Source organism: Glossina fuscipes, unplaced genomic scaffold, assembly GCF_014805625.2.
Source record: "Glossina fuscipes isolate IAEA_lab_2018 unplaced genomic scaffold, Yale_Gfus_2 0, whole genome shotgun sequence".
NCBI classification, from domain to species: domain Eukaryota; kingdom Metazoa; phylum Arthropoda; class Insecta; order Diptera; family Glossinidae; genus Glossina; species Glossina fuscipes.
Genome location: NW_023998414.1, coordinates 29,279,835 through 29,307,570, shown reverse-complemented (window position 1 = coordinate 29,307,570; position 27,736 = coordinate 29,279,835). Strand labels below are relative to the sequence as shown.

Genomic DNA, 27,736 nt, shown 5'->3' with positions numbered 1-27,736 from the left:
TAGCCTACGTCATCGTCTACCTTTCCTTTCTTCTCCTTCTTCTACACTCTAGGGTCAAAGCCATGCCGGAACTGGTTTCGCATTACCTCGAAATGGACCCATTTGTATTCCTGATCCTCACCATATCATCCAGAGTTCCCCGTTCTCGCCTAAGATTAGAAGTTTGAATGTCGCTTTCATATGGCTTTACATCGAAGCATGTCTTGCATAAAACTGGCGCATATGTTCCATCTTTCGGTGTGTGTTACTATGATCGCCATCATATTGCCGGGCGTAAGTTCTCTTTTCAGAGACTTGAAAAGCATGCTTCTCCAATATGTACAAGCCGGAGAGAGGAGAACAGTGTGCTCCGTATCGTCGTTTATGCCTTAACAGAGGTCGCATGCGTTATCCACTCGTAAATTGAAAAGCGAACAGTCCTGTACATATAAAACGATGTAATCGATTTCGTTTGTCTAAAAAGTTGATGCAAATGTTCTTCAAAAGAGAAAAAGAATTTTCTTTATTCATTCGTTTGCATATCTGAGCAATCGCTTGGGGAAACTTGGTGAAAAGGTGTTAAAAACCGAAGACCTGGTTTACGGAAAATGAGCTCGCTCTTCCCCAAGATAATGCTCAAAGAAATGCTTCCGAAGACGAGACAAGAAAGTAGATTCGTAGCAAAATTTTCGTATTAATCTCTCAATTCATCATATTTAGTACCTCCTTCATTGTTTTCCACGAGTAAATAAATTTGCGCCGCGCCTGCTATAAAGTAAAATTTAACAATGGCCGGTGAGTATTTTTCATGCCTGTCAGGAGCGACCTACAAAGGCTGAAAATCCTTCACCGCCATACGGATATAATTACACAAAAATATTATATTACCTGGACTCTTTACAAGCTCCTTGCTCTCAAGCTTCATTCTTTGTAATGGACCACAAACAAATAATAAAAAAAAAAAACCTTGAAAGGATAATAATGCACAACTTCCCTAGAAGAAGTTAAGGTTAAGTTAAGGAAAGTCCAAGAAAACAATTCAAGACACACTTCAATCGTCTGCGTATGATTTTCAATCGTGGACCCATCCAAATGGATGGGTGACTAAGACAACGACAATGAAATTGCTTACATCGGTTCTGCTATTCATGCTAATCGATAATAGGTGCATAGCTGCATATGTCCATTGCATTTATCCATTGTGTAATAAAATTTCATCCTTTTTTCTAATAATAATCTTCATAAGAGAAATCTATTTCAAATCTACGCATATTCCAATGGAATTGGAAATGTTCATGATTATAAAACGAATCTCTGCAATGAATGGCGTTTTGTTTTGTCATAATAAATCTATATATTTTTTTTTTTTTTTTTTTTTTTTTTGGTCCTCTTATAATAACAAGGTTTCTTTAATTAAATAATGATATAATGAGTAATATTAAGTAGCCTAAAAAGTATTGCATCTGCAGGAGATTAAAATTATGTACATACATTCATTGCATTCATGCAATTCGTAGACAGATAAGTGATGAAATTACCTATCGTTCTCTCTTTTTTCGTTATCACACTCGATACATTTTAGTGTAATGGATTTAATATGTAATCTACAAAATTTCTATACTTTTCATATGTGTTTGGTTTGGAGAAGACTTTTAATTCATAAATTTAATTAAAACATTTCTTTATTTGTACATATGTAACATTATTTTATCTGGTAAAACTAAACATCATAGAGGATAAGCAGAGATAGTGGTGAAAAAGCAATTTAAATTATCCTATTCTTAGACACGCATTTAAATTAAAAATTGACAAACATACATACATACACACGTATACACACATATACACGCAATTAAACAAACAAACGCACATAGATAAGGAAAAACAAGAAACAATATCTTAATAAATACCATAAATAAAAAATAACTTAAATTGTATTACGCTTACTTGCCTTTTGTACACATGTCTAGACATACACACAGGTAAACTTTTATGTAAAAATTAATAACCCACAATTGCAAAATACAAGATAAACAAAATGCGTATGAAATGTATGTACCTATGTATGTATGTATGTATGTATGTATGCAAATGTACTTAACATATGAAATAAATGAAGATTCTTAATTAAATGTCTAATGCTCTTGTATACAACAACAATTACTTGATAGCATCTCTTAAGATATGTAAATATTTATGTGAGCATTTTGTTGCTCTATATATATATATATATATATATATATATATATATGAATGCGTACATTCATGTATGCGTAGATTTGAATATGCAAATGCGTATATTAATTAAGAAATTTAAACAATTCTCTTAGTAACCAACTTAAAAGTTATATTCACACGCAAACATGCTCCTAAATAACTGGCCTTTTGTCTATTTATCTATTGAATTAAACATGACCACAAAGAGTTAGGCTTTAAATTACTGTCTATGAGTGCGCTTGTATGTATATTTGTGTGCTCATTTCAAATATAACTGATTCATTATCAAAGTTCAGAATAGACCAACATACGAATGGCTTTGTCCTTTCATTCATTGTCCATTGTCCATTGCCCGTTGTCCGTTGTCTGTCGCCCGTTGGCCTTTTATTCGTTTGTGAGTTAACTTTAAATCAATTTCATGAAAATCTCTCTATTAAAACCTTAAAGTAAAGTAATTCCGATAACAGTTTATAATTACAATTTACGTCACTTTACTCTTAATCGGAAAATACTTTGAGTTTTATTCTTTTAATAAAGTTGTTTCTTATAGTAAATTGATCGCTCATCTATTTCATCAGTTTCGAAGATTATTGCCATACAAGACATGAATATAAATTGAAGGCATAGTTGTTTTATCATTCCGTTCCTAACATACCCAAAAAAATATTCATCAAATATCCCAAGTCCTATCTATCTAAACATTTCCCAAGAAATTTCAAATTAATTTTTGTACTCTTTTTTTTTTTTTTTTTTTTTTTGATTTCAAGGCCACAGAACTTAGTGAGTGCGTATCCAATCGATAAGTGTTTTGCCTTCACCTGGCTGAGTAGTCATTATGGTTACAACCCAGCCACGCTCTATTGCCCTACGATTTGAACCCGCGAACACTGAATTGATCTTTGTTTGCATTTTGCATATTAAGGAGTTCGTATTAAACTTCTTATACACCCTATTCTAATTATCAAAAATTCAACGTCAGATTTTATTACATACAAAAAAAAAAAATAAATTTATATATCCCTTGCCAAGGTATACCGAACAATATTGTTCTTGAATGAGTGAATTCCTGAATCCAAACGGAAATGTTCATCTACTCAATTGTTTGCTCTCACATTACTAGCAACACAGTGACCAAATTCGTTTACTGCTACTTACATCCCACAAAAGTTCACCTAAGGTATAATGTTCCTAAAAAGTATAACATGTTAAATCCATTTAGACATGTTCATTAATTTGTCCTCAGTTTGCAGCAGAACAACAAAATTACTATGTCTTCGATATGATCAGCTTTTTAAGATAATTTAAGCCCACTCGTAATTCAACGCCAAGACGTATGAGCTCTGAGCAAGAAAACACATTATTAATCCATTTAATAATAAATTTTATTCGTCTGCCATGCATTGTCGAAACTCGCAGATATGGCTTAATTTCCAATATTCCCACTACAGTTAAATATTACGTAGTTCGGAAATTTCTTGCGATCTTTCACATTAGCTATTAAATAATATGAGCTTTTTCTTATATAAGAGCTTTTCTTATATTAACTTGTTGTTGTTTTGCGTAGATCAAGTTTTTCTCTCACGCATCATTATGGATCGATCAGCTAAAGTTTTTGACTGAAATTGATCGTCTTTGATGGTATTTGGCGGTAAAGCTTGCACTGAAAAATTTCTAGAACGAAATTTCGCAAAACAACTTTGGCAAGTGCGTTATTTCCATACACAGCACAGACTTGTCTATATGCTTTTGCAGCTCTTTTACCTTTTTCCCTATCAAATACATTCACTTACATTCACACTTTGATCTTGGATGTCTTACTTACGTCCCGCTGCTATAACACAATCGAACAATTTGAAAGTCGTTTACATAAGAACGCTCTACAAAACTATATATACCTTTCACACATTAGCTACCCGGAGAAAAGTTATATTAATTTCGGGACTATTGGACTACCAAATAATTGAGATAATCTCGAACGTTTCAGTGCGTTTTCACCTGAGTGATCTTAATGCACTCGTCAACCACTTGGTATGCCCATTAGGTCTTGGCGTTACATTTGTAGCACTCAGAAAACATCCATCAGATCGAATCGAATCGAATCGAATAAAAAAAAAATAATACATTTTTTGTCTCTAGATCATAACCTATCATATATAATTATAAATGTAATGTCATATTAACTTGATTGGTTCTGATCGATCTGATGCTGATTTGTCCATAGATATTATAACAGATATTCAAGTTTCAAATTGTGAGTGTCCAAGATTTCTCGCAAAATGAGTATAACTTCCCTAATTGCTCGAAGTATTTCAGAAATACTTAAGACATTAAAATATTTCTTTTGTAAAGTGTGAGTACATTAACTAAAATCTTAATTTATCTTTAATATTATTTTAATATAAATTTTATTCGAACTTTCAATTAAGTAAATAAAATGTTTTCATGCTATTGGTGTTAGAAAACTTTGCATTTAAAATAATTAAGGTAAAGTATTTGTTTTGCATATCAGCTTTTTCTTAATGATTAATAATGTTCAAGGTTCAATTGCATATATCTGGAGTCAGAAGGCAAAACATTCAAGAAGGATGCGATGAGTATGCGTCACGAAATAACTTTACAGGATATTAAAGGCTTTTCTTGATTTGCAAGAAAACGCTCAAGACATCGAACTGCAACGGCCGCTCCATTCGTTCGAATTCATTGCACCTGACTATTGATTGATTAGAAAGCATCAAGTTTTGACTCAATCGAATCGAAATCGAAAAATACACCTTTCTGTGGAACAGTAGTAACAAGTGAAGTAGTGATAAAATAGTAGTAGTAGCAGTAGTAGTAAGTAGTAAAGTAAAAAGTAAAGATATATCTTTTAAAAAATTTGATTCGAATATTAGTTTATTGGATCTTCTAATGTAAGAAAAGATATTGTTCGTTTGGATAAGCTCGTGCTTAAAGTGGAAAAGTTTTATCACCTTTCACTCACCACTTTGTATTCTCATGCTAGTGCAGGATAGCAATGAATGCATCTATGCGTTTTATTAAAGAGCGATAGTTCTTGGAGAGGCTCCTTATTTTCACAGAAGTTAAAAATATTAAATTGATTATATCCGCCTGAGCGCACGAGTAGGCAAGAGTTTCGATTAGCAACTCAATGGTCGTGGGTTCAAATCTCAAGTGCAGTAGAGCTTTTTAATAAAGCCGAAAGCCTTAGATGCTAGTGCTTTTAAGACTTTAGTCTTAGATTTTATTCTCTGGCTAAATTTATAATAATAATAATAAATTTATTATTTTTTGAAATCTAATCTCCATTAAAAATCAAACCACAATTCTCTATAATTAATAGGACGAAAATAATACTTCACGCCTTTAACTATATATTTGAAATCTAATAAACAATTCTTGATAAGTGCGTGTAATTAAATCGATCAATTTCACTTAAAAATAAATTTCCTCTAGCTACCATATATATATATATATACGAAATGAATGATATTTTTCACTTTATTTCAATCGCAATTCATTGGTCAATAACTTCCGTGACTAAGTTAGAAAAGCACACTTTTTGCACTTTCTTGCAAAATTCGACTTTATTCATCAGCAGGGCCTTCTTCAAGAGCGATGCATTCAAGCCCGCACTTGTCGAACATATCGATGGCCTTTTTATAGAACGATTTTTTAAGACTCTCAAACTACTCTCCAGTTCTAACAAAGACCCCATCGTTTCATTTAAATCGTTTTCCCTAAAGCATTCTTTTGCATTCATTTGCAATCAACTGCCAAAAAGTGTGTGTGTATATGAGTTGGGGCAGCAATTCGAACTTCTGCTTAGAACAATTTTCAGTGTATAATATTCACAATGTTTTGTGATGTATTTGCATGTGCGTTTGTTATATGGGCAATCCACACTGCGAGCTAAAAGATTCATTGTACTCGCCCGACTCTCTAGCTTTACGGTTCTTACGAATCCCGTCATCGTCTTTGTTATGATGTATTCGGCAAACCTCTGGTGTCTGACTCGGCAGAGTGCCGCGCATTCAGATAGAACATTATGGGATGTTTATACGTTTCAGAGTTAGGACTTTTTGAAGGTGTTCGTTATATCGGGGGCGACATCTATGCTCCAGTCCCGGGAATTATTAAACAATATGTTCGTTGTTCAATTGCAATTGTATGTTATTTGTATTATTTGTTGTCTGTTATTTAATATCATTATTTTCTTGATTTCATTTTTATTTTCATCAAAAGTCATTTGTGGCGAGTTGTCTAGTAATTTATCGTACATTTTGTGGTAACATTGTTGTCACGCTTAATGGTCTGTATTATGGATTTTACTATAAAGAATAACAAAAAAAAAAAAAAAGTAGTTATATATATATATATATATATATATATACATTTTAAAAAGTTGTACATACATAACCTTTTTTCTTTTCTTTTTATTTATTTCTCTTTCATCCAACAACAAGAATAACAAAAAAAATAAAAATCTGACATAGCAAGGCTGCACAATTGATTTTTAATGAATCAATTGTCAACTTCAACAACTTACTGACCGTTGCTCTATCCGTCTCTCTATCCTTACCCTTCTGATTCAGCTAGCTAGCAGGGTGGCTGGCTGGCTGGCTGGCTCGTTGGCTGATTGTTTGGGTGGCTCTTTGGCTGGCTGTTAAGCATAACGACTGGTTATATAGATAGGAAGACAAGCTATTGGTTCAAAAGAAAATTTCTCGGTACATATATATATATATATATATATATATATAGAATACATATAAGAATACTATACAAAATTGTTGCATGTTTATAGTTTCAACACATATTTACTTTATACGGGTATATTCGACAAACGCACGCACATCGCTGCCAGTAATGACAAAGTCATGGTCGTTATCATTTTCATTCTTACAAATATTTTCATAGATTCGTATGTGTGCGTGCTTGTGCCGTGGGTCATTAAAAATTTTTTATTATTTTTTATATATGAACATATATGAACATGTATACGGCCGTATATATTATGGTTATACGTCAGTCGGTTTTCACACATTTCACTATCAATGCGTTTATATATGAAATTGTATTAAACCTTAACTGTGATAAATTACCGCCATTAAATAACTTCCAATGGAATAATTTTGATATCTCTGAACATGCATTGTAATATGTACGCACACTTGAATGCATATATACACCGTCAAGTAATTGATTGAATGTAAATGCATATGCATATATACACAAGTCAACCATATGCTTGTTATGTAAATATATAGGTATGGGATAAACGAAACATGTGCAAACTTATAATACACGTTTCATTTGTCCACAGTACGATACGTTATGTCACCTATGTAGGTTGTAGAAAACGACTTTACAAATTTGATAGATAGAAAGTAAGGAGACAATTGCTTACCTCTCCTATGTAGAATGAGAGGAAGATGTAGAGCTTTTAGCGTTATATGCATATATTTCGATTTAGCCTTCATTTTTTACTTTTAACTTTTGTCTTTTTTTTTTCTTTCTCTCCTTATTTTACTTCTAAACTCTTGCTCCAACTACCAAACGATAAAGGCATACTAAGTGAGTTGATTAGATTGCAATGGCTATGACTTAAAATCTCAAGAGCTATACAAAATAAAATAAATAGTAATTCGCTGCAAATTCCTAAGCAGCCGGCAGGGAAAGTCACTTTCCGCTACAATTTTAAAAAGAGAAGTATTTATGTTCGAATTAAGCTATAACGCCCAAATTCCAGTATCTTCATATAGATACCGACCTCGATTTAGCATCGCCTTCATTTATTAGCCGCTTGTCAGCAAGCAATACTCTATGCCATTTTTTTTTTTTTCTACGATCACTTGGTATATTATTATTTTTGAAAAGACAGACTCTCGCAGTTTAGATTGCTTTGACAGAATCAATCCAATACCAACTTGCTTTTACGAACTTGTAATGTTTCTGCCGAATTTGAAGCCGATTTTTTCGCTTTTGCGATGTGGAGAATATTTACCATACAAAGCCACTGAAATGGACAGACTAATGCACAGACATACCTAGATAGATTCACTATTTGACGTTGATATGTTGATATGATAGTTAGGTGTATAAAGATTCCTGCTATGTGTTGTATACAAGAGAGTTTAATATACTAATCAAAACTATATATATTTCGTAGGGCGTCTGAATCTTGCAAACATTTTGTCAACGATATGCCCCCTTCCTCTAATGGTGACCATAAAAGGGGCACATATTTGAATCAATACACGACATACAATGCACTAAAGAGATGTCCTTTCTGTCTCTGTCTATTAAATATCAAACACCAGGTATTCGGGCCAAGATGAATGTAATTTCGGTTTGTTTTCTTTTTCATTGAATTAAATTTTAATCATCAAAATTAATATTTATAACCAAGGCAGTCAGTGCACCTTCTTGCCATATATGAATGTAGATATGAAACCGGAATTTGAACATAGATGGCCACAGCACTGCGTTGAGAGGACGTACATGTCTGAAATTATGGTTTTTTTGTAGCTTAGACATCAGGCAATAATAAGCAGTTGTAATACGAGCGCGAAAATATCGCGCGAATTTTACCAAATAATGAGTATTCGCCGAAAGTGTTTTTTCTTTCCTCGAACAATACGATAAAACTCTCGTTTCCATCATAACCTAAATGAAAATGAAAAGTGAATCTATTTTAAAACTTCCAAGTGTAAAAACTAATGCACTCCACTACGAGACTGAATCGACTTAGTGGGAATCCGATGTTTCGTGTCTGGTGGGACCGAAAAAGTTTTCTGTTATCAGCTCAAAATATCAATGAAAGCAAGGTAAGGTAATTTTTTTCTATTCATACAGCAGAGCCAACTAGTTGAAACCATTCCACGGGGAAGTGCTACCCGAAACGTTCTACTCACCAAGCTCGTATCCTTCCGATTACCGCTTCTTCGCGTCGATGGGGGCGCGCACTTGCTGGGCAGCGCTTCACTTCTTACGAAAACGTAGGAAAATGTTTCGATAAGTGATTTGCCTAAAAAAGCAAGACTTTCTTCGGTATGCTCAGACAGTAATGAGTAAAATGTATAGTTATCAATACTTCGGATAAAACGCTTTTTATCATTTTCATACAATAAACATGTATTTTGTATACAAAAATTCCGGTTTCATATGTACATACTTGATACATGCGAATGCATCGATCGTCGCTTTATCGGCTCGAGACTGAGAGTATTCTAAGCAAAAGATTTTTAAATTACTTTAATATTTTCAATCTGACAGATTATCCGGTCCATTTCAAATGCACCCGAATTGCAAAATTCTTGCGAAAATAGGTTTAATAGGTTCGCATTTGCCTGCAACTATTAATTGAACATATTTAATATTTACGTAATGCATATTCAAGACAGCCTCCCTAGGTCAGGTAGATTAAAAAAAAAGAGATAGTTTAAAAAAATAAAAATGGGTTTACTTCCCTTTCTTTTGCACTCACTCCTTTTTCTCTACTTCTAGTATATAAAGAAAAAAAAAATAAAAAAAAAAAAAAACAAAACACACGCAAATTGTAAAAGGAAAAGCAATTGAAATCGTTCGCAATGAATTTCATCAATATTTTCAATATTTTCATTTTTTATTTTATTAACGAACATTTGAAAATTCCAATCGAATTATAATTGAGTGGGAAAAGCAATTCGCACTCAAACTTTATCGTTACTAGACGCTATTGAATGTAAATTTGATTCATCTTTTTCTCCACCTTTATCGAGGATTTTAAAATAACTTCTTTCATACATACAGAGATAAATTGTAAAAATTCTTAACAATTTTCTATAGAAATCTTTCTCTAGTCGTGGTTGCAGCTAATGAATAATCGAATTGACAGCAAAACGAAACGAAACCGTAATAATAATAACAACTAATGCGAGTAAACTTGTTGCGCGACTTTCAAGGCAACTTGTATAACTTGTATTGCTTTTAAATTGAATTTTTGCATTAAAATGAAAAGTACAAAATAAAACAAGTAAGCAAATTATATTCGGCCATAACCGAATTATTTACACCCATCAAATTTAGTCCATAAAAACGAAACGAGTTCAATTAAATTGTCGTCCAATATACGATTACGCATAGAATACGATTTTTATAGTTTTATAGTAGTTATATAGGCGTGTCCGATTCACCGATTCAGCTCTCTCTCTCTCTCTCTCTCTCTCTCTATAATGTGATTGATATCACAATTTTTATAAACAGGATCGATCCAAAGATAACCGAATGGATGGACAGTCGATTGGACGGACGGACATATAGATGGAGAAATGGATGACAAGATAGTTTTAGAATTTAATACTGATCCAAGCTATATATACACTTTATATGTTCGCTGCATCTGCCGTCTGAGTGATGCAAACATTGCAACACAGTAAATATACATTCAATCTTCGGGGCGATGAATATAAAAACATGCAAAAAAAAAAGGCAAAAAAAAAAAAAAAAAAAAAAAAAAAAAAAACGTAAAGAATATACTTTACAAAAAGTTGAAGCCAATGGTGCTATGGCTGTTGTCATTGTTCTACACTTGCATACAAACTACTCACGAGCACAGATAAAACTATGTCTATAGTTAAGCACGGCCTGTACGCTACTGTAGATGTTGTGTCAATGAGTTCTTATCGGCCCATTGTGCACCACCATCTTCACCACAAGTTATCGGTCGTGTTTTGTCTTCGTTGTTTTGAAAGCCACAAATGCAATTAAAATTTAATTGTTTTCGATTTTCTTTGAAGTTTTACATCAAAAACCACTTGAGTCTCTTCCTTCTTTTTTTTCTTTTTTGGCATTCCTACTTGTTTTTATTTTGCTGCTTCATTTATTAGTTGCTTTTATTTTTATTCATTTTTTTATTTATTTTTTTTTTGCTTCTCTTATCCATTAAACTAATGGATGAATTCTGTTTTTTTTTTTTTCCTCTAACACTTAATTTATATTGATTTAATTTTAATTAACTGCTCGCATAAAACAGTGCTAGATTGCACTCTAAGGTATTTAATGGTAATTTTACGGTTGGTATAGGCCATAAGAGCTTTTAATAAAATTTACTAATTTTATTAAAATTTTTCATATTATAATGTGTGTGTGTGTGTGTGTGTATGTGTGGATATTACTAAGCTAAATTATAGTTTAGAGTTTGTTGTTGTTGTTTTTTATTCATTACTATTACCATATCACTATAATACATTAAATACACCAAAGATCATTGCATTTATATTCAACCACTGCAGCATATTTAAAATACAGTTTTCTCTATTTTGTTTGCAAAGCGAAATGTTGTGAAGAAGTTTTCGTTTACCTTTACGGGTATACTCGATTTAAAGCACAGTGGTTTCCGATGAAAGTAAATATACGAAAAAGTGATTTTATAATAACGTATGCAAACATGAAAATGTTAAAAGCTTAGATAAGGAACGATAATGATAACAATAAGAAGACGAATATGAAGACGAAGAAGAAAATTATTATTGTGAGACTTGGTAGATAGTCGGGAAATTGCTAATCTATTGCTATTCTATATACCGTCGCTTGAATTGAAATCTGTTGCCAGATAAACAATTTTGCAGAGAACGAGAGAGATGGTGATCCGATGATGCAATATCCGCAGCACTATATGGCGGCAATACAACGCAGCCAAATTCTAATAATTTTTGGCGAGTGAGGGAAGAAGTGCGAGATCTTGCATTGTGGTGATAAGAAACAATATTTGTTCGGTAGATCAATCGTGGCTTTCTTTAATTTGCTGCACTGTACACGGCATACTTCAGAGTTAATCGTTTTGTTACGCGACGGAAGCTCATAATTCACGCTATTGACGGCAAAATGTTCTTTTCATGCACATCCGGTTTTGGTGTTGTTTCACATGGTTCACCGCATTTTGATCACTATCTATCTATTGCGTTGCTCATCTTTGCATGGAGTCCACTTTTCATCACCAGGAAATTGTTTTATTTCATTAAACATATAATCAAAGCATGTTAGCCAAACTTTTTAAAGGGATACAAAAGATGGTATGCATAGATCTACTTTAACGATATTTGGCATTATCTCGATACACTTCGAAGTTTAAAAAATAAGATTTGTTTGAAACGTAATCCCGTAACTAATGTAGATTGCAAACTTACTCACTATTACGGGTACGTAACGTGCCTTATTTTAGATAAATTACGATACATATCGTTCGTAGCGCTTGTAGCAACAGAATACTATCGAGAGGAGTGAATTTACGAAGAATCGTCTACCATGTCATCTTTTTTTCGTCTTTGTATACGAGTATAGAAAATCGCAAACAACAAGCGGCCGCTTAAAGCAGCCATGCATAGCGTCTAATGATGGAAAGAAATGACGGGAAACGTCGGATAAAATTGAGCAGCTTTAACTCCTTTACACTCCGATGAGTAGAGGGAACCGAAGAAAGGAAGTAAAGAACACTGGGCTCTCAATCGGAAGATATAGTTTGTCGCAGATCACACTTTGACTCGCATAGCGTACCTAATGGCAATCTGCCACAAAGTGAACCCTGTTTCAGTCATAATCAATTTGTCGAATTTGTCTGTCTTCCGGGTAGCTATACGCTTACCAATCCAAATTAAAATCAAGAAAAAAACCTCAAATTGAAATTAATTTTGAATTTGAAGTTTTCTAAAATTTCGGTTATATGTAAACCAAGGTTTAATTGCAACTACCAAGTTAAAGGGCTCAAATCCCGATGGGGTATAGCGTACCTGGTCACTCAGCTAGCTATAGTGAGTGCTCGGTCGGCAATAACATAAGGCTTTTTCCACTAGGCTACGGCTACTCCCGCGTCACCGTCAATGCCTGGAACAATGCCTGGATGATTGATCATATTAAAAAATATATATAGATATATTAAGCATAGAAAAGCAACTTTTATATCCAAAGGAACAAAAACTTATACATCTCTACAGAAAGAAGCGAACGTTTAGATGGAAATTGCATTCGTGGAGAATTTAATTTTCACATTGTTCTTTGGTCTTGTTGAACAACTTAGGACTCCAAAACCAAATCTCTTCCTTTTGTAGAGTAGTTGTTTTTAAAGCGAAAAAAAAAAGACAGATGGAAAAAATAGATAATGATAGATACTTGGGCTTTATCTGTTATGCCTTTTAACCATAAACAGATTGCATTAAATTTGCACAAGACGCACAGGTAGTTAAATATTATTAGCAAGAGTTAGGTATTTTTAACGAACAATTGGGACAATGCGTTTCACTGTCCATGTATCAACAGGAAATACGTTGAAAAGAAAAGGGGGAAAATATTTTGTTGACCAAACTGAGAGCAGTTTCTCTCTACTACTTCTCTATTCAAACTTAGTACCTGTATATCACTACGGAAATATCTTGAAATTCCATTTTATTATTAAACTAATTTGTAATACCGGTATTGAATCCACATTCGCACATACGCATGCCTATGTTAGCATATATATGCAGCAAATGCACATATATACAGCACGTGTGGTAAAGCACAAAATCTAATAAAATTAAAAACGATTGCAGCCCAAGCCGAACAAAAACCACAAAGGAAATTTTTCAAATTAGATTGATGGAATAACAGGAGGATAATAAATAAATTGAAATAATATAGAATTTAAAAAAAAAAAAAAAAAAAAAAAAAAAAAAAAAAAAAACGAAGAAGTAATATTTGTTTTTAATTTCAAATGTATATAATATAATATAATATATATATATATACAACAACAAAATATATTTCGTCGGTGTGGTTATCTAACAATAATAATTTAATAAATTTATAATAGAATTATTGCATATCGTGTATGCTCGACAAATAAGCAAAATAAAAGACACACAAATAAATAATGTAAATTAAAATAACATTTTTAATTAAATGAAAAACAGGTATATACAACAACTGGAACTCGCTCTTACTGTAACTTAATTACTTAACAAAAGAGTACCAAGATCTAATTCTTACAAAATCGCATCAGTTGATAAAATTTCAAATCGATTGTTCATCGATACGATGACTAGCATAGACAAAAATTATGACTTCACACCACTGGGTGGGCAAGTTTTTTCATTTACAGACCGAAACAACATCGAACAACTCTATTGCATTCTATATCAATATTCATATAACGATTCACATTGCCCGAACGAACTAAGTGAATTATAGCGAACGAGACTTGAGTCCCCGACATCTTGGGCCGATGGTTGCTCACTGTATATTTCAAACCTATATACAATGCATTGATCGAAAGCCTTATATAAATATATTTGCCAAGACCATCGAAAATTCATCGTAGAAATAGTACGTATCCGTCCAGAGGGGCGCATCAGACAATTAATAAATTCTTTGCATATTTTCCCCTTTTGCAAAATCCGCTCGCGAATATAAATAATTTTCTTATTTGAACGCTGTTGCCTTTGACTAAATAAATTGCAAAATTAAGGAAAATGTAGTTATTACAAACAATTAAGCCCTTTTAACGTTGATTTCAATTCAGAGTTTCATTTATTGCTGTGTCGACATGCGTATGTCATTCAAAATAAAAAATTACCACTCACTGTTGTAAAAGCATAAAAATTTAATGATAAAAGTTGTCATTTAATGGAACGTTTTTCTCTATAGTTTTTTGCAAACAAAAAAACAAAAAAAACAAAAAACGAAAAAAAAAAAAAAAAGAACAAACGAAAAGACACTTGAACATATATAAATAAAATAATTAACTGATGAAATTGTTGTTGTTTTTAAATGATTTTTTTATGAAAAATTTATAGAAACAGCGTAAGCCCGATGTACTATCAAGTTCTAATAGACATATCACTGCATGCAAATAAGATAACAGTCCTGCGTTAGCGGAAAGCAACGCTCTCACCTGATAACAGAAAGTTCGAAAATCCATTCACCCTCGACAGTATAAAAATGGCATTTAAGTATAGATGTTTTAAGATCTGATTAGTACTAAAGACAAACCTATGGAATGATTCAGACTTTTCAAATTTAACTTAACTTTAAAAAACAGATAAGAACATTATATAGCTGAGCATGGCCGATAATTAGATACCCTACACCACTTCGCATTGTGGTCGTTCTGGTAATAAGACACCAAAAATGACACATTCTTTTCATGCATAGACACACTATTCATGTGAAGCCCGCATATTGGAGGACGCCCAAAACATCGTATGGCGTGAACAAAATTTTCCAAACTTAATTTGCTTCACAAATATTTTATTACCATTTCGCTTCATTCATAGAAAACTAGAAACTATACTTTCTCTCCACATAAACGCTTGCTTTTCGTAGCGACCGCGACATATGTTTTGGTTTACAAAGATAGAGCTATGTGATACCAATTCCGTACCGTTAATCGTTACTATCGACTAGTCTTCACCATAACTTATGAAAAATGAGACTTTCCTCTGAAGGGCTTACTTGTCATGAGAGATTTTATATGGAGTAAAACAACAAAAATTACAAAAATTCGAAAAATAGACCTACCTGGTCTACATTGGGTAAAGTTAATTTTTTTTGCCAGTTTGCCATTGTGAACCAATTTCTGCCATAAAGTGCTGAAAATTAGATCATCTTACCATATAAAGATTCAGATTCGTACGTACGAGGGCTTAACAATATTGCATTAGACGACTTAGCGACTTTCCTGGAGAAATTTGGAATATTGCAATTTATTTTCTATATAACCACATTTTAATATAGAACGTTATATAGATGGTCGCCGGAAAAGTCGACCGATTCGAACTAATTTCAATAGGGTTGGATTAAAGGAAGTCAGTATACCAAATTTCATCAAAATATCTCGAAAACACAGATTTATATGGACAGACGCAGACTGGCGCACAGAGAGGCTTAGAATCATTTTCTGAATCAATCGGTATAATGAAAGAACAGTCGATCTTTTCAAGCCTTTCTGCCTGTTATATATGTACGCACAAATTTAATACATCGTGTACCACAAAGCGGTGTAGGGTGTGAGCAAATGCCAACAGCCTTCCGCTATTTAAAAAGAATCAACTCTCCTATTATGCTCACAAACGTCAAATTAAATTGGAAAAAATACTGAAACCGATATCATATTTAAAGGTAAATGCTTATAAAAATATGTAAGAAGAATGTAGTCGAGCAAGATCGACTATTAAATATCCTACATCACTTTATCTAATGCAGTCATTCACTCATTTTCTTAATAATACACCAAGGACTATACATTATTTTTATGTAAATGCCTGATTTTCAGGACATTCCTTACATTACGGGATACTTAAAACGTCAACTAACGTCATCCAAATTTAACAGAATCAGTTCGCTTCGCAAAGATTTTATCGTATTCCGGGTACGATTTTGTAATAACGAACCAAAAATTAGACTTTGTCGCGCCATACAAGCGCTTGCTTTTTGAAGAGCACCTCTTTGTGCGGTGCGGTCTAACAAATAGACCTGCGCAATCCAAATTCCCAATCAAGTTAATTTATTAAGAAACAATTTTCATTATAAAATATTAAAAATTAAGCATTGTTGGCATATAAAAGATTATTTTTCATTAGAAGCCTTACATGAATTGGGATCCAAAATATAAACCTATGTGCTTTAAATTTGTTCAGGTTAATTTTTATGTCAAATTTTCATCAGGATGTACTGAATATTAAGTCTTTTTACTCTACAAAGATCCTGTTTCCATAGGAAATTTCTATTATTTAGCGATTTTTGTCGCGAAATTTTAAAGATAACACTATTTTTTTCATAGAACAATTTATCAAAATAAGGCGTTATATGGCGATTAGGCGAAAAAGTGGTCTGATCCCTGAACCACTTTCAGTAACGTTCGTCTTTGGACTAAAGGTCATAAGCGTGATAAATTTCATCAAGAGATTTTAAAAATTGCGACTTATATGCTTGAACCCAAGATTGCATGGACAGACATCAGAAGGAAAGACCGACAGACAAGCTTAGAATAATTTTCTAAACTAATCGGTACAAAAAAGTTAGAGCTATCTCAAGTCTTTCTGGCGGCGACATACGTCCGCACGAACTTAACATACTGTGCATCACAAATTGCGTCGGATCAAACATATGGGTATGAATTTCATTAATTGTATGTATTGTGTGTGTGAAAATATTTACTGCTATATTACTTAAAAAATGTTTTCTTTTTTCTTTTTTTTTTTGCTCTCTTATTTTTTGTCTCCTCTAGCGTATCGCCTTTGTTTTGTTCAAAAATCATTGAATGTTGAAATCGCCTTTAGGTTTATTTAATATCGGATATCGCAATTAAATCTTAAAAATTATTATTCTGCCCTACTCTTGACTCGGAATCACACATTCCCCCAGGATATGTATCCATCATCATTATCGCAATCAACTGTTGCTGCCGCTATTGTTATTATTATTATTATTATTGCAATGATACAGTTATTGTCATAGCGATTCCTTCCAAATATTATTTTGTTGTTGTTATATTTTGTTATTTTATATTACGAGTATTTTTGATTTGTTTGTTTTTTTTTTTTTTTCTCCTCTCTTCAACAATCTCGGACGTTAGAGTTTTTTGGGTAAAGCCTATCTATGTAAAGTATGAGAAGTAAAAGTAAAAAATTCGTCATATTGTTCTTTCCATAAGATTATTGCGTATAGCATATGCATCGACTGAACGAAAGAAATTATTGAACTAATACCATTGACAGGCAGGCAGTAAGAATTATAATTACTTCCCTGTTCCTTTTCGTGTGAAATATGTGAGTAAAGGAAGCGAAGGATTCCAAGCAAACATATTTATCGATAATAATTATCCGGTTTCGCCTTCATTTAATAATAAATTATGCGACAATTTCGACTTTTATTTTTTTATTCGAGATGAAACTATATAATCACGAATATGTTGAAAGAAATATTTTCCCGCTTCTTTGTATTGCTTTGACAAGAAAACAAAAAAAATAACAAAAATTATTTTTCAATTTTCTATTTAATTTTGATTTTTAAGCTTTCAAACTTATTTAAGGTTTACAGCAAAAGCAAGATTTCTTTCTATGTTGTTAGACTGCTTACAATGCCCAATAGGCATACATATTATATATCGTTTATCGTTACTCTCGACTTACGAGGCCTGTAGAATTAAATCTTGATAACATCGTCTGTGTTATATATACTTGAGAGCAAAGAAATCGCACACAACTTACATTAGTCATTCATCTCGTATTTAAATAGTTATTAAATTATATTAAATTTGGATAAATACACACTGTTAACTTTTGAAAGGTACATAGCCCTTAACCTTTAAAATGATTACAATCGTACTAATTGGGTAGAAATACCCGAAAATCGCTCGTTTCAAGTAGCGCCGTTTCGGCGATTTAGCTCCTATTTAACAGAACATTGTAGTCGGACGGGATTGACGATTACATACCCTACACCACACTGTCTAAAACAATTCTTATTTTTATATGGCATTACTATTATGAATCAATTTTCATCATCACATATTAAAGCTAAGACTTTTCTGAAAATGCTTATTAGAGTAGGATCTAAAAATAGGCGGAGATAGTCCAAATTTAGCAGAATTCATTTTTTTATGTTAAATTACTATTATAATATAATTTTCATCGTGAACCAATGAAAACTACACCTCTTTGTCTTTGATGAACTTTAGTTTTCGTTATGCGAGAGGGTTTCAAAATTGCCACAGTCGGTCCAAAGTTTTCAGATACCACTACTTAGCCATTTTTGTCGAGAAATTTTGAAAATTCCAATTATTTTCCATATAGCGACCTTTCAGAATAGGGCGTTCGTCCTTCGATCAAAACACGTCACTGTACCCAATTTTATCGAAAGACGGATCTATCTCAAGCCCTCCCGCGCGTCACATACGACTACAGGAGCTTAATAAACCCTGTACACCGAGTGATGTAGGGTATAAATACCGTTCAAATTCAGCATTGGCTTTGTTTAGCTGATTTTTGACGTAATCGTGCAATGATGCTGAATGCGGTGGACACCAGGAAAAGTTTTGCTGGTTATATCAGAAAATATCGCAGAAATCCTAAAAATTATTGGCGATAATTGACGAATGAAGTTTCCAATATATAACTGACTTCCTAAAAATATCGAAATGCAGTGTGGCATGAGAAACCTAATTCCAAAAGAGGTACCGCACTTAGTTATTATAGATGAAATGCCCTGTTGCGCAAGCCGGTAGCTACGATGGCTTCAATTAAAATTGCTCTCCATCCGTCGTATTTTCCCATACCTGGCCCCTGGCGATTATTATCAGCTGATTGCAAATATCAAAAGGACAGCTGTACGAAAAACGAAAGTGGATCAAACGATGAGGTCATTGCAAAAGGTGAAGCATATTTTGAACGTCTTGATAAATCATGCCATAAAAAAAGTAAAAAATTATTACAAAAGCTTTGAAGCGATTGCATACCCCTTGTAGATGACTATATTAATAAATAAAGTTGCATTTCGCAGAAAAAGCAAATAATTTTTTCTTACTTGGCCGATCTTGGCCGATGTATTACATGAACGTTACAGTACAAGATATTATCATGTTCTTGATTTGAAAAATTTCATCTTCTGATCGAACAAGCGCTCGAACCGTGATTTACGAATTTCTTGGATAGTATTTTATCTGAAAAATGTTGCTGCAAACAAAATAGAAAATCTTAAGAAGATTTTTTCAACTTTTTTCTCAACAAATTGATTTTTGTTACGAAATGCGCAGCGCGTTGGGTATTTGGTTCAAGCCACATATCGTCCAAGTCGAGCTCATCTAATTTTTGCGGCACAAAAAATCACTTATCATACTTCTCTAAACGTTCGCCATTGACGGTAACTGTGTGCGTTCATCCACACTTTGGCTGAACATTTAACTAAGAACTAAATGTTCATAGGCTATAATATTGGGCGGGCGCAGCTAATTTTTTCTACTTTCAATATAAAATCATGTTCTTTGTAAAGCTTGGATCACTTTCAAGTTCTTTTGCAACTTTGTAGCCGATATCCTCCTTTTTGACAAACGGGGGAATATTTATCATAGATACTACCCAGTTGCGCAGACGGGCCGGCGGATATGTTTAGGTGCATTCGTAATTTGAAACTGGCCAAGACTTTATATACTTTATGCGGCTTCTTGGCTTTCTATAAAGGTTTTGAAAAAAAATAATGTGATAACACTGTATAAAATTGAGAAGGAGTGAACGATTTTTTTTTTTCTTTTTTGCAGAGCGAGTACAATGTACGTTCAAATTTTTGTACATTTATCCTGCAGTAGTTTATCGGTAACGAGCAAAACACGAACTTTTTATTCCCATTGAAAAACAGAATTGTGCTCATTTTACGCAGTAATTTGGACGTTTTTTTCGACCGATTTGGCCCATTTTGAATACCAATTTGCAAGCAAGAACTTCCAATCTTTCAGTCAAATTTGGCATCGATAACTTCATTTTTGCGACCAGGAGAATGTTTATACTGACGGACAGACGGACATGGTCCAATCGTTTCAGAATCTGATGTTGATCAAGATTATGTATACGTTATGTTTGATCTCTGAAGCTTCCTTCTCGGCGTTGGAAACCTTTTGACAAAATGAATGCATCGCTCACCCTTCGGTGATGAGTATAAAAAGAGTTGAAAAACGAGAGAAGGAAGACTACGTCGTTTAATAAATTTGAAGAACAAACGATTGGTCTAATGGTGACTTTATTTAAATAGAAGGCTTAAACGATTCAAAGAATAATCGGGAAAAAACTTGACCAGAACGAGCTCAACTCCAGTTAGGGAAACATATAAACAGATGCTGAAGAACGAAACCGACGATTAAGAAATGCCATAATAGAAAGTAAAATATCTTCACTCTGTTCATCTAATACAACATGGCCTTTACAAACAATTCTCTTATTTTGATATAAATTTCAGATACTCTACGCATATAAGAAATAAAAAAAAAACGATTAAATTATATAAGCGATTTAAAAATTCAAACACGTCTTGCACAAAATGTATGCGCATAACTCTTTACATAACCAAAATATATATATAAAGACGAATGTTGTTAATAAAATATTTTAAAAGGTCATTAACTTCTAAGCCATATACATATATATACATATGTATATGAATATATACATATATAGATATATATCTTTTACAAGTTTTATAGGAACAAATCGCTTGACTTACCCATCAGAAATGTTGTTATAGTAAATGTTGAGACAGATCGTAACTGCAACATGTTGACGTTTTTTTGTTATATTTATTTAAATTGTAGAGTTTTTTTTGGCTTCGAAATTATTGTTAAAAAATCCTTTAAAAAAATATATATTAAAATAATAATAATAATAATAATAATAGTAATAATAGTAATGAAAGCATTTTACATTTTTTATATTTTCCTCTTCACTTTTCCTCACTTTCTTTACATTATAATTACATAATTTGCTTTGAATGTTAATTATTATGGATGCATGTGAATTACGTTAAACAAAGTAAAAACGAAAAAAAAAAAAAAAGACAACACACAGTAATTTTCATTTCAATCCATTTATTTTTATGCGATTTGTATACATTCGTTCGGTATGTCAGTCACCTGCCACAAAAACGCATACACTAACACATTTCATTGCACACATAATATTAAGTTAGTAAAATACTTTCTTTTTTTTTTTTTTTTTAAATTTCTTGGTTTTTTTTAATGTTTTCTTCTTTTTTTTGCTCAAACCATAGATACAAAACAAAAACCGAATGCTTCAAATGATTGTATATATATATATATATATATATATATAATTAAAATTAAAATCATAAAAATAAATTCGCTGAAAATTGTACGTCTCTCTACCTTTCAATTCATCTGTCCGCCCATCCGTCTATCTGTCCGTCCGTCCGTCCGTCTATCTGTCTCTGTATAGTGAAATTGAAAAGTTCACATTCATACGTTCATCCATTCATTACAGTTCATTGCATTGCATTGCATTGCATTGCATTGCATTGCATTGCATTTCAAATCAATTAAAGCTTTTTTTTTTTTTGTTTTTGCTCGTTTCACACTCATACATATTCAAGTTATTTAAGATACAGGTAAAGCGTGTAAAACCTATGCGCGAGTTTTTTTTAAAGGCTTCTCACAAATAAAGAAAAACTGCATTCCAAACACATTAGATTTTAATGAAAATTCATATTTTAGTAGGAGACAAACCCCTTAAAGATAATTTTCAATGAAATTATTGCGAAATATGCACGCATTTGTAAAAGAAATCATAAACACTTGCACATGCATTGCAAGCAAACATAAATAATTTCTTTTAAAAATTCCTTCATAATAACTTTAATTATAATTTCACTATTTATTCAAATGGCACAGATATATAATTAATTTAAAGAATTTTTCGCGGAATCATTTCTAAAATGCATTAAATTCGCAAAATGTTTCTTAAAAAAGTTCAAGCAAACCGTTCGCAAGAGAACTTATTAGAATCTCTCCCATAAAGTGAAGCATTTGATTGCTGCAACTCCTTTAGCTTAAGATAATTTCATGCTGTTGTCCCTATGTCAATTGAAGTCACTTTTATTCGCTTTTTTGAGGTTACGTCATCACACATCTATAGCAATTTATTTTAATATTGAAACTTAAGTATAAAAGTCTTAAGGCATTTACTGCTACAAGAATGCTTATTGAAATTGTTGAAATTTCTTAGCAAAATTCTAATAACTCAAGTTCGCCTAAGCAGTTCAGTTGAATGCAAAATCAAATATTCACTACGTAAGCAGTTAAAGAATATTATAATTCTTATAGAGAAAGTTATTTAGATCATTGCCATCAAGTAACTCATTTAACTTAAGGATGCATAGAAGTTCGCTCAACACTTCTTCGCTGCTTTTGAGATTATATTGCGACATTTCTTTTACTCCAATTTCATTTAATATGCTCTACGCTAAGGAAATAGTTGGAAATATGACAAGTTTTCTATCAAAATTTCGCACATCAATTGAGAGCCCTTGCAATCGTTCCGACAAGCGAGCACTTCCATGTCTCATAAAGGGAAAGAGTGTGTTTCTTCTTCCCACTTCTTCCGTTGCAATTATGGTATACGCGTGAGTACAGACGACGATTTGAATCGTAAATACTTGAACAAAACTATGCGGATTTAAAAATTAAAGCCGCACAACTGACATGCGCGATATAATTTTCTTACGCATATCCATAGATAATAACTCGGTTAGCACGCAGAAGGCCGCCATCATTTGACCAATTTAGCAGAAGAAAGTGTTACCTAAAATGAAATTATGTGAAAAGTTGACTCTTTACGGTTTAGCACTTCAAAAAGTTCATGGTACAAGCATTGAAAGCAATCGCTGCCCCTCTCCAATGTGTGCCGGCTATATACGGAAAAACTATGAGAGTTGAATTTAGAAGATATTCAGGCCAGAAAGTCATCTTGCGAGAGGATGTGCTGAATGGAAAACAATTTAAAATAATTTGAAAGTTTTTTCACACTCTCTTAGGACCATATGTCATAAGACTATTGAAACTAAAATATTATGACTATATATCTTGAAAATGCTTTCTTTTGAAATGTATATCTCAAAGTCAAACACCTGTCTGCAGCCGCTTTCAACAAACTAACCATAAAGAAAATGTTGCCGAAAAGGTCTCTTCGTTCACACAAAACATTCGCAAATCCTCTTGGAACGCTGCGGCACTGCAACTTTTAATATTGTCTACCAGCTGCAAACACATCGCGATGCTTGATTTCATCAAAATATGTCGAAAATTACGATTTGTGGGTCGAACCCAAACGAACATGGACGGACATCAGACAGATAGGCAGACAAAACTAAATGAATCGATCTCAAGTTTTTTTTTGGGTATTACAACAGTCGGCACAAACTTAAGTGATGTAGGAGTGGAAATTATATAATTTTTAGAATTTCTCAACAAAAATCGCTTGATCATAGTATTATCAAATTCTAAATTGGTGCGAAAATTTTAGATCAGATACCCGTTCCTACGGAAACGAAACCTTTTTTATTGTAAAAAGGCCAATATGTCCTCAAAAGTCAAGCCTACCGAATTTGGAACACGTACGTCTATTATTTGCATCCAAACGCATAGAAGACTTTTGATGAGAAATAAGGTTTCATATCCTAAAAAGGTCAAATTTTCAATATTTTATGATGAAAATTCGTTCCTAGTAAATTAAGCATAAAAAATTTGGATCAAATAGTTTGCTAAGTTATTCAGAAGATTGTATATTTAAGTGCGAATCATAACCAGGTTTGACTGGCATAGAGTTTTAAAAACTAAACTGAAATAATAAAGCCGTTCCGCCGAAAATTGATTGACTCTACATAGAATTTGACCTCATATATAGAATTTGATTGATTCTCTTTTAAATAGAGCCCAAGAATTACGAAATTATACTATAAACAATACTAATGATAAGTTTAACCGAAATCTATCTAAATATTTCTCATATGAATATAAGATATATATAGATTTTTAATTAGTATAGATAGTTATCCGGATTATCATTGAGACTTTATATCAACATAAAGTTTTTGACGTTTGAAAGTAAAAATAACATCGGACCAATTATTCTCAATATGCTACGAAACTATTAACTAAATTGTCAATGTTAAGGTTACATCTTATCTTTGTAACTTTGAATCGATTAAAGCATCAATTTAATCGTTATAAATAGTGATAAAGTGATCAAAGCCGGGATTATCTGTGAGATTCGAAAAAAATCAATTTTTTCAATGCAACTGAAAAATTGCAGTTCATCGCAATTGCGACGATTTCACGCTATTTTTCTAATTAAAATTCTGCCCTTAAAAATGTGCCCTATGTCAACCTAAACGTTTTAAGCGTAATTCGAATTATATATCATATTACCGGACTGAAAACGGAAGAAACTGTACATTATACGTTTCGAATATATTATTTACATAAAATACAATCGCAAACTCCCAGCTTAAATTCCTTAACTATTACATCGGCCGGTGAATGCTCTTCAAGCTTTCTAAGAATAGATTTTCAATCAAAGGCGCCGTCCTCTTAAAAATACGATATATAAAGGAACACGTAAAATGTAACAAGATGCTGGTAAAAATGTCTAAAAATGCCGCGAAATAGACGAGTCCAAATCCTCTCTCGTGCACAGAACTGCAATAATCCATCGACCAATAAGCTCGTAAGATGTAAAATAATTATATTGGACGAATCCATATGGTGTTTTGTTAGTACTAAGCTTTAAACGAAATGGATCAAAATTTGGTGATATCTCCGATCATTAGTACGCAATTTACAGTTTTGTTAAAGCTACAAAAGCATAAGTAACAAAACCAGAACAACTTATAACTTGTAAGCTAATAATCGAAATACTAGTGTTTAAAGATAATGTGACGAAAATACCATTGTTGATGATTTGAGTTTTCATGAAAATTAGTCGATTTTCGAAGAAAACAAATTTTAAAGGAAGTGGATAATCAAGGACACATTTATGGCGCGTTACCTGCGTCATGCAGCTGGTGACTGGCGAAAAGATTGCCAACAATTGGCAGAAATTTAGCGGAACAATGGATTAACAGGTTGAGGGATTAAAAATATCGCAATGAATTTAGGCAATAGCACGTTGCTTGCAGACGTGTATACAAGCAGAATAATTGCGGAAAGCAAAATCAGTCGAAAATGAGTCGAGTGAGTCAAGTCAAGAGGATTGAATTGCATTATGCGAATGGACAAGACCAGAATGAGAAGTAAGGCGTTGTACAAAAAGTTTCTATAGATATTAATAATTTGTAAATAGGTCTCCTACGAATTGTAAGTAAAACCTGTAGTATCCTAAAAATTATAATTCAGTGGCAGGAACATGATCTAAGCAAGTAAGGAATTTGCACTCGCTCGTGACTCAATCATTTATGCCCATCACCGCGATCCTAAAAAGAAAAAAAAAACTAAGTTGGCATAGCTTACAATATTAAATGGGTGGGGCTGGTTTTTTCTATTTGCAAAATACAAAAAGGAGATTTATGTGGTGTGTGCAAAAAAACGCAGAAAGCAAAGACAGTTTTTAATGCATATACATGTGGGCGTTATAGGCGTGTCCTTTGACAGATTTGAGTCATTTTTAAAATCACTTACAAATTTGTACGAACGGAAGAATATTTACCATTGATACTACACAGTTGGGCAGACGGACAAATAAACCGAGGGACATGTTTAGACACATTCCGAATTTAAAGCTGAAGAATTGATATACTTTATGGGCTTTTTGAAGCTTTTTTCTGCGCGATATGAATATATTGAAAGAAAAATTAATTTTTGATACACTACAATATTAGGTAGGCATGGTCAAGTGTACAAGTGCCCATCGCTCATACAATACGCGTTGAAATTTCCATACATTTATCTGCAAAAGTTTATAAGAAATTAGCAAAAAAAGGTTATTTCTTTGAAAACCAGAGGTGATCTCAGTTTACGTGGTGCTATGAACGTGTCCCTCGCTCGACTTGGTCTATTTTGAATGCCAACCTGCGTGCAAGAACTTTCAACGTTTCTGTCAAAGTCGATAGCTTTATTTTTGCGACGAGAAGTATGTTTACACGAGACACTACACAGGCAGGAAAGACAGCCAGATAGATAGACGAACGTACGGACACAATTAAATCGATTTAAAATTTGATGCCAATCAAGAATATATATACTTTTTGGGGGGGGTATGTGATGCCCCCTTCTTGGCGTTGCAAAAGTGTTGACAAATTAAATATACCCCTCATCCTTCAGTGATGGTTATAAAAGAAGTCGTCGAGTAAAAACGTGAAGGTTCACAAACAACGGTTCCCGTTACAATAATATTGATTCGTCAATAGCAGAGTTGATATCGATATGTCATCTTACAAACTTATTATTATATATGTGGTACTTGATGTTTACGGCTTATTGATTTAGAGGACCATATATGAAGTATACAAGTCGTTCCTAGTTTTTTAAAAGGCATTCAATCGCTCAACAATTTCCCGTTCACCTATGTAAATTTGTTGTAACCAAAGTTGAATTTCAATGATAAATTCAATTAACCGACGTTGAATAAAACGTGGATATGTTAAAGGAAACCGAATAGGATAAAAAAAGAAAAAAAAATTAAAAAAAAAAAAAAATGGAGCACTTCTATGCAGAGTAATCAATTATTCCTATTTTACATAAAAATTGAAACAAAAATGATAAAAACTATCTCTTTAAACTCGTACCAATAGAAAATTAATAGAACTACCTTTAGGTATTGGCACTCTCTCCCCTCTTGCGTAAGTAAAGTATTTGCAATTTCAAAATTTTATTGAAACACTTACGGTATCGTAACTTTCGCAAACAAGTCTATCGCAAATAGAGTCTCTCTTTTAAACAATGGGAACGAAAAAGCGATATCCCTATGCCACGGCTCACAATGGATAGATAAACTAATCGTATCTCAATTTCAAGGAAAAATTTTAGTAAAAACAA

At 32.8% G+C, this 27,736-nt stretch overlaps 1 protein-coding gene across 1 annotated transcript in view; it reads right to left on the bottom strand.

Moving 5' to 3' along the window:
* LOC119644643 (peritrophin-1-like) overlaps positions 1-27,736 on the bottom strand; it is a 135,915-nt gene that overhangs the window by 106,176 nt on the left and 2,003 nt on the right. Inside the window, exon 2 of the mRNA XM_038044280.1 lies at positions 21,418-21,541. Within this exon, the coding sequence (XP_037900208.1) occupies positions 21,418-21,469 (52 nt within the window). The 5' untranslated portion in view covers positions 21,470-21,541. The remainder of the gene's footprint in view (positions 1-21,417; positions 21,542-27,736) is intronic.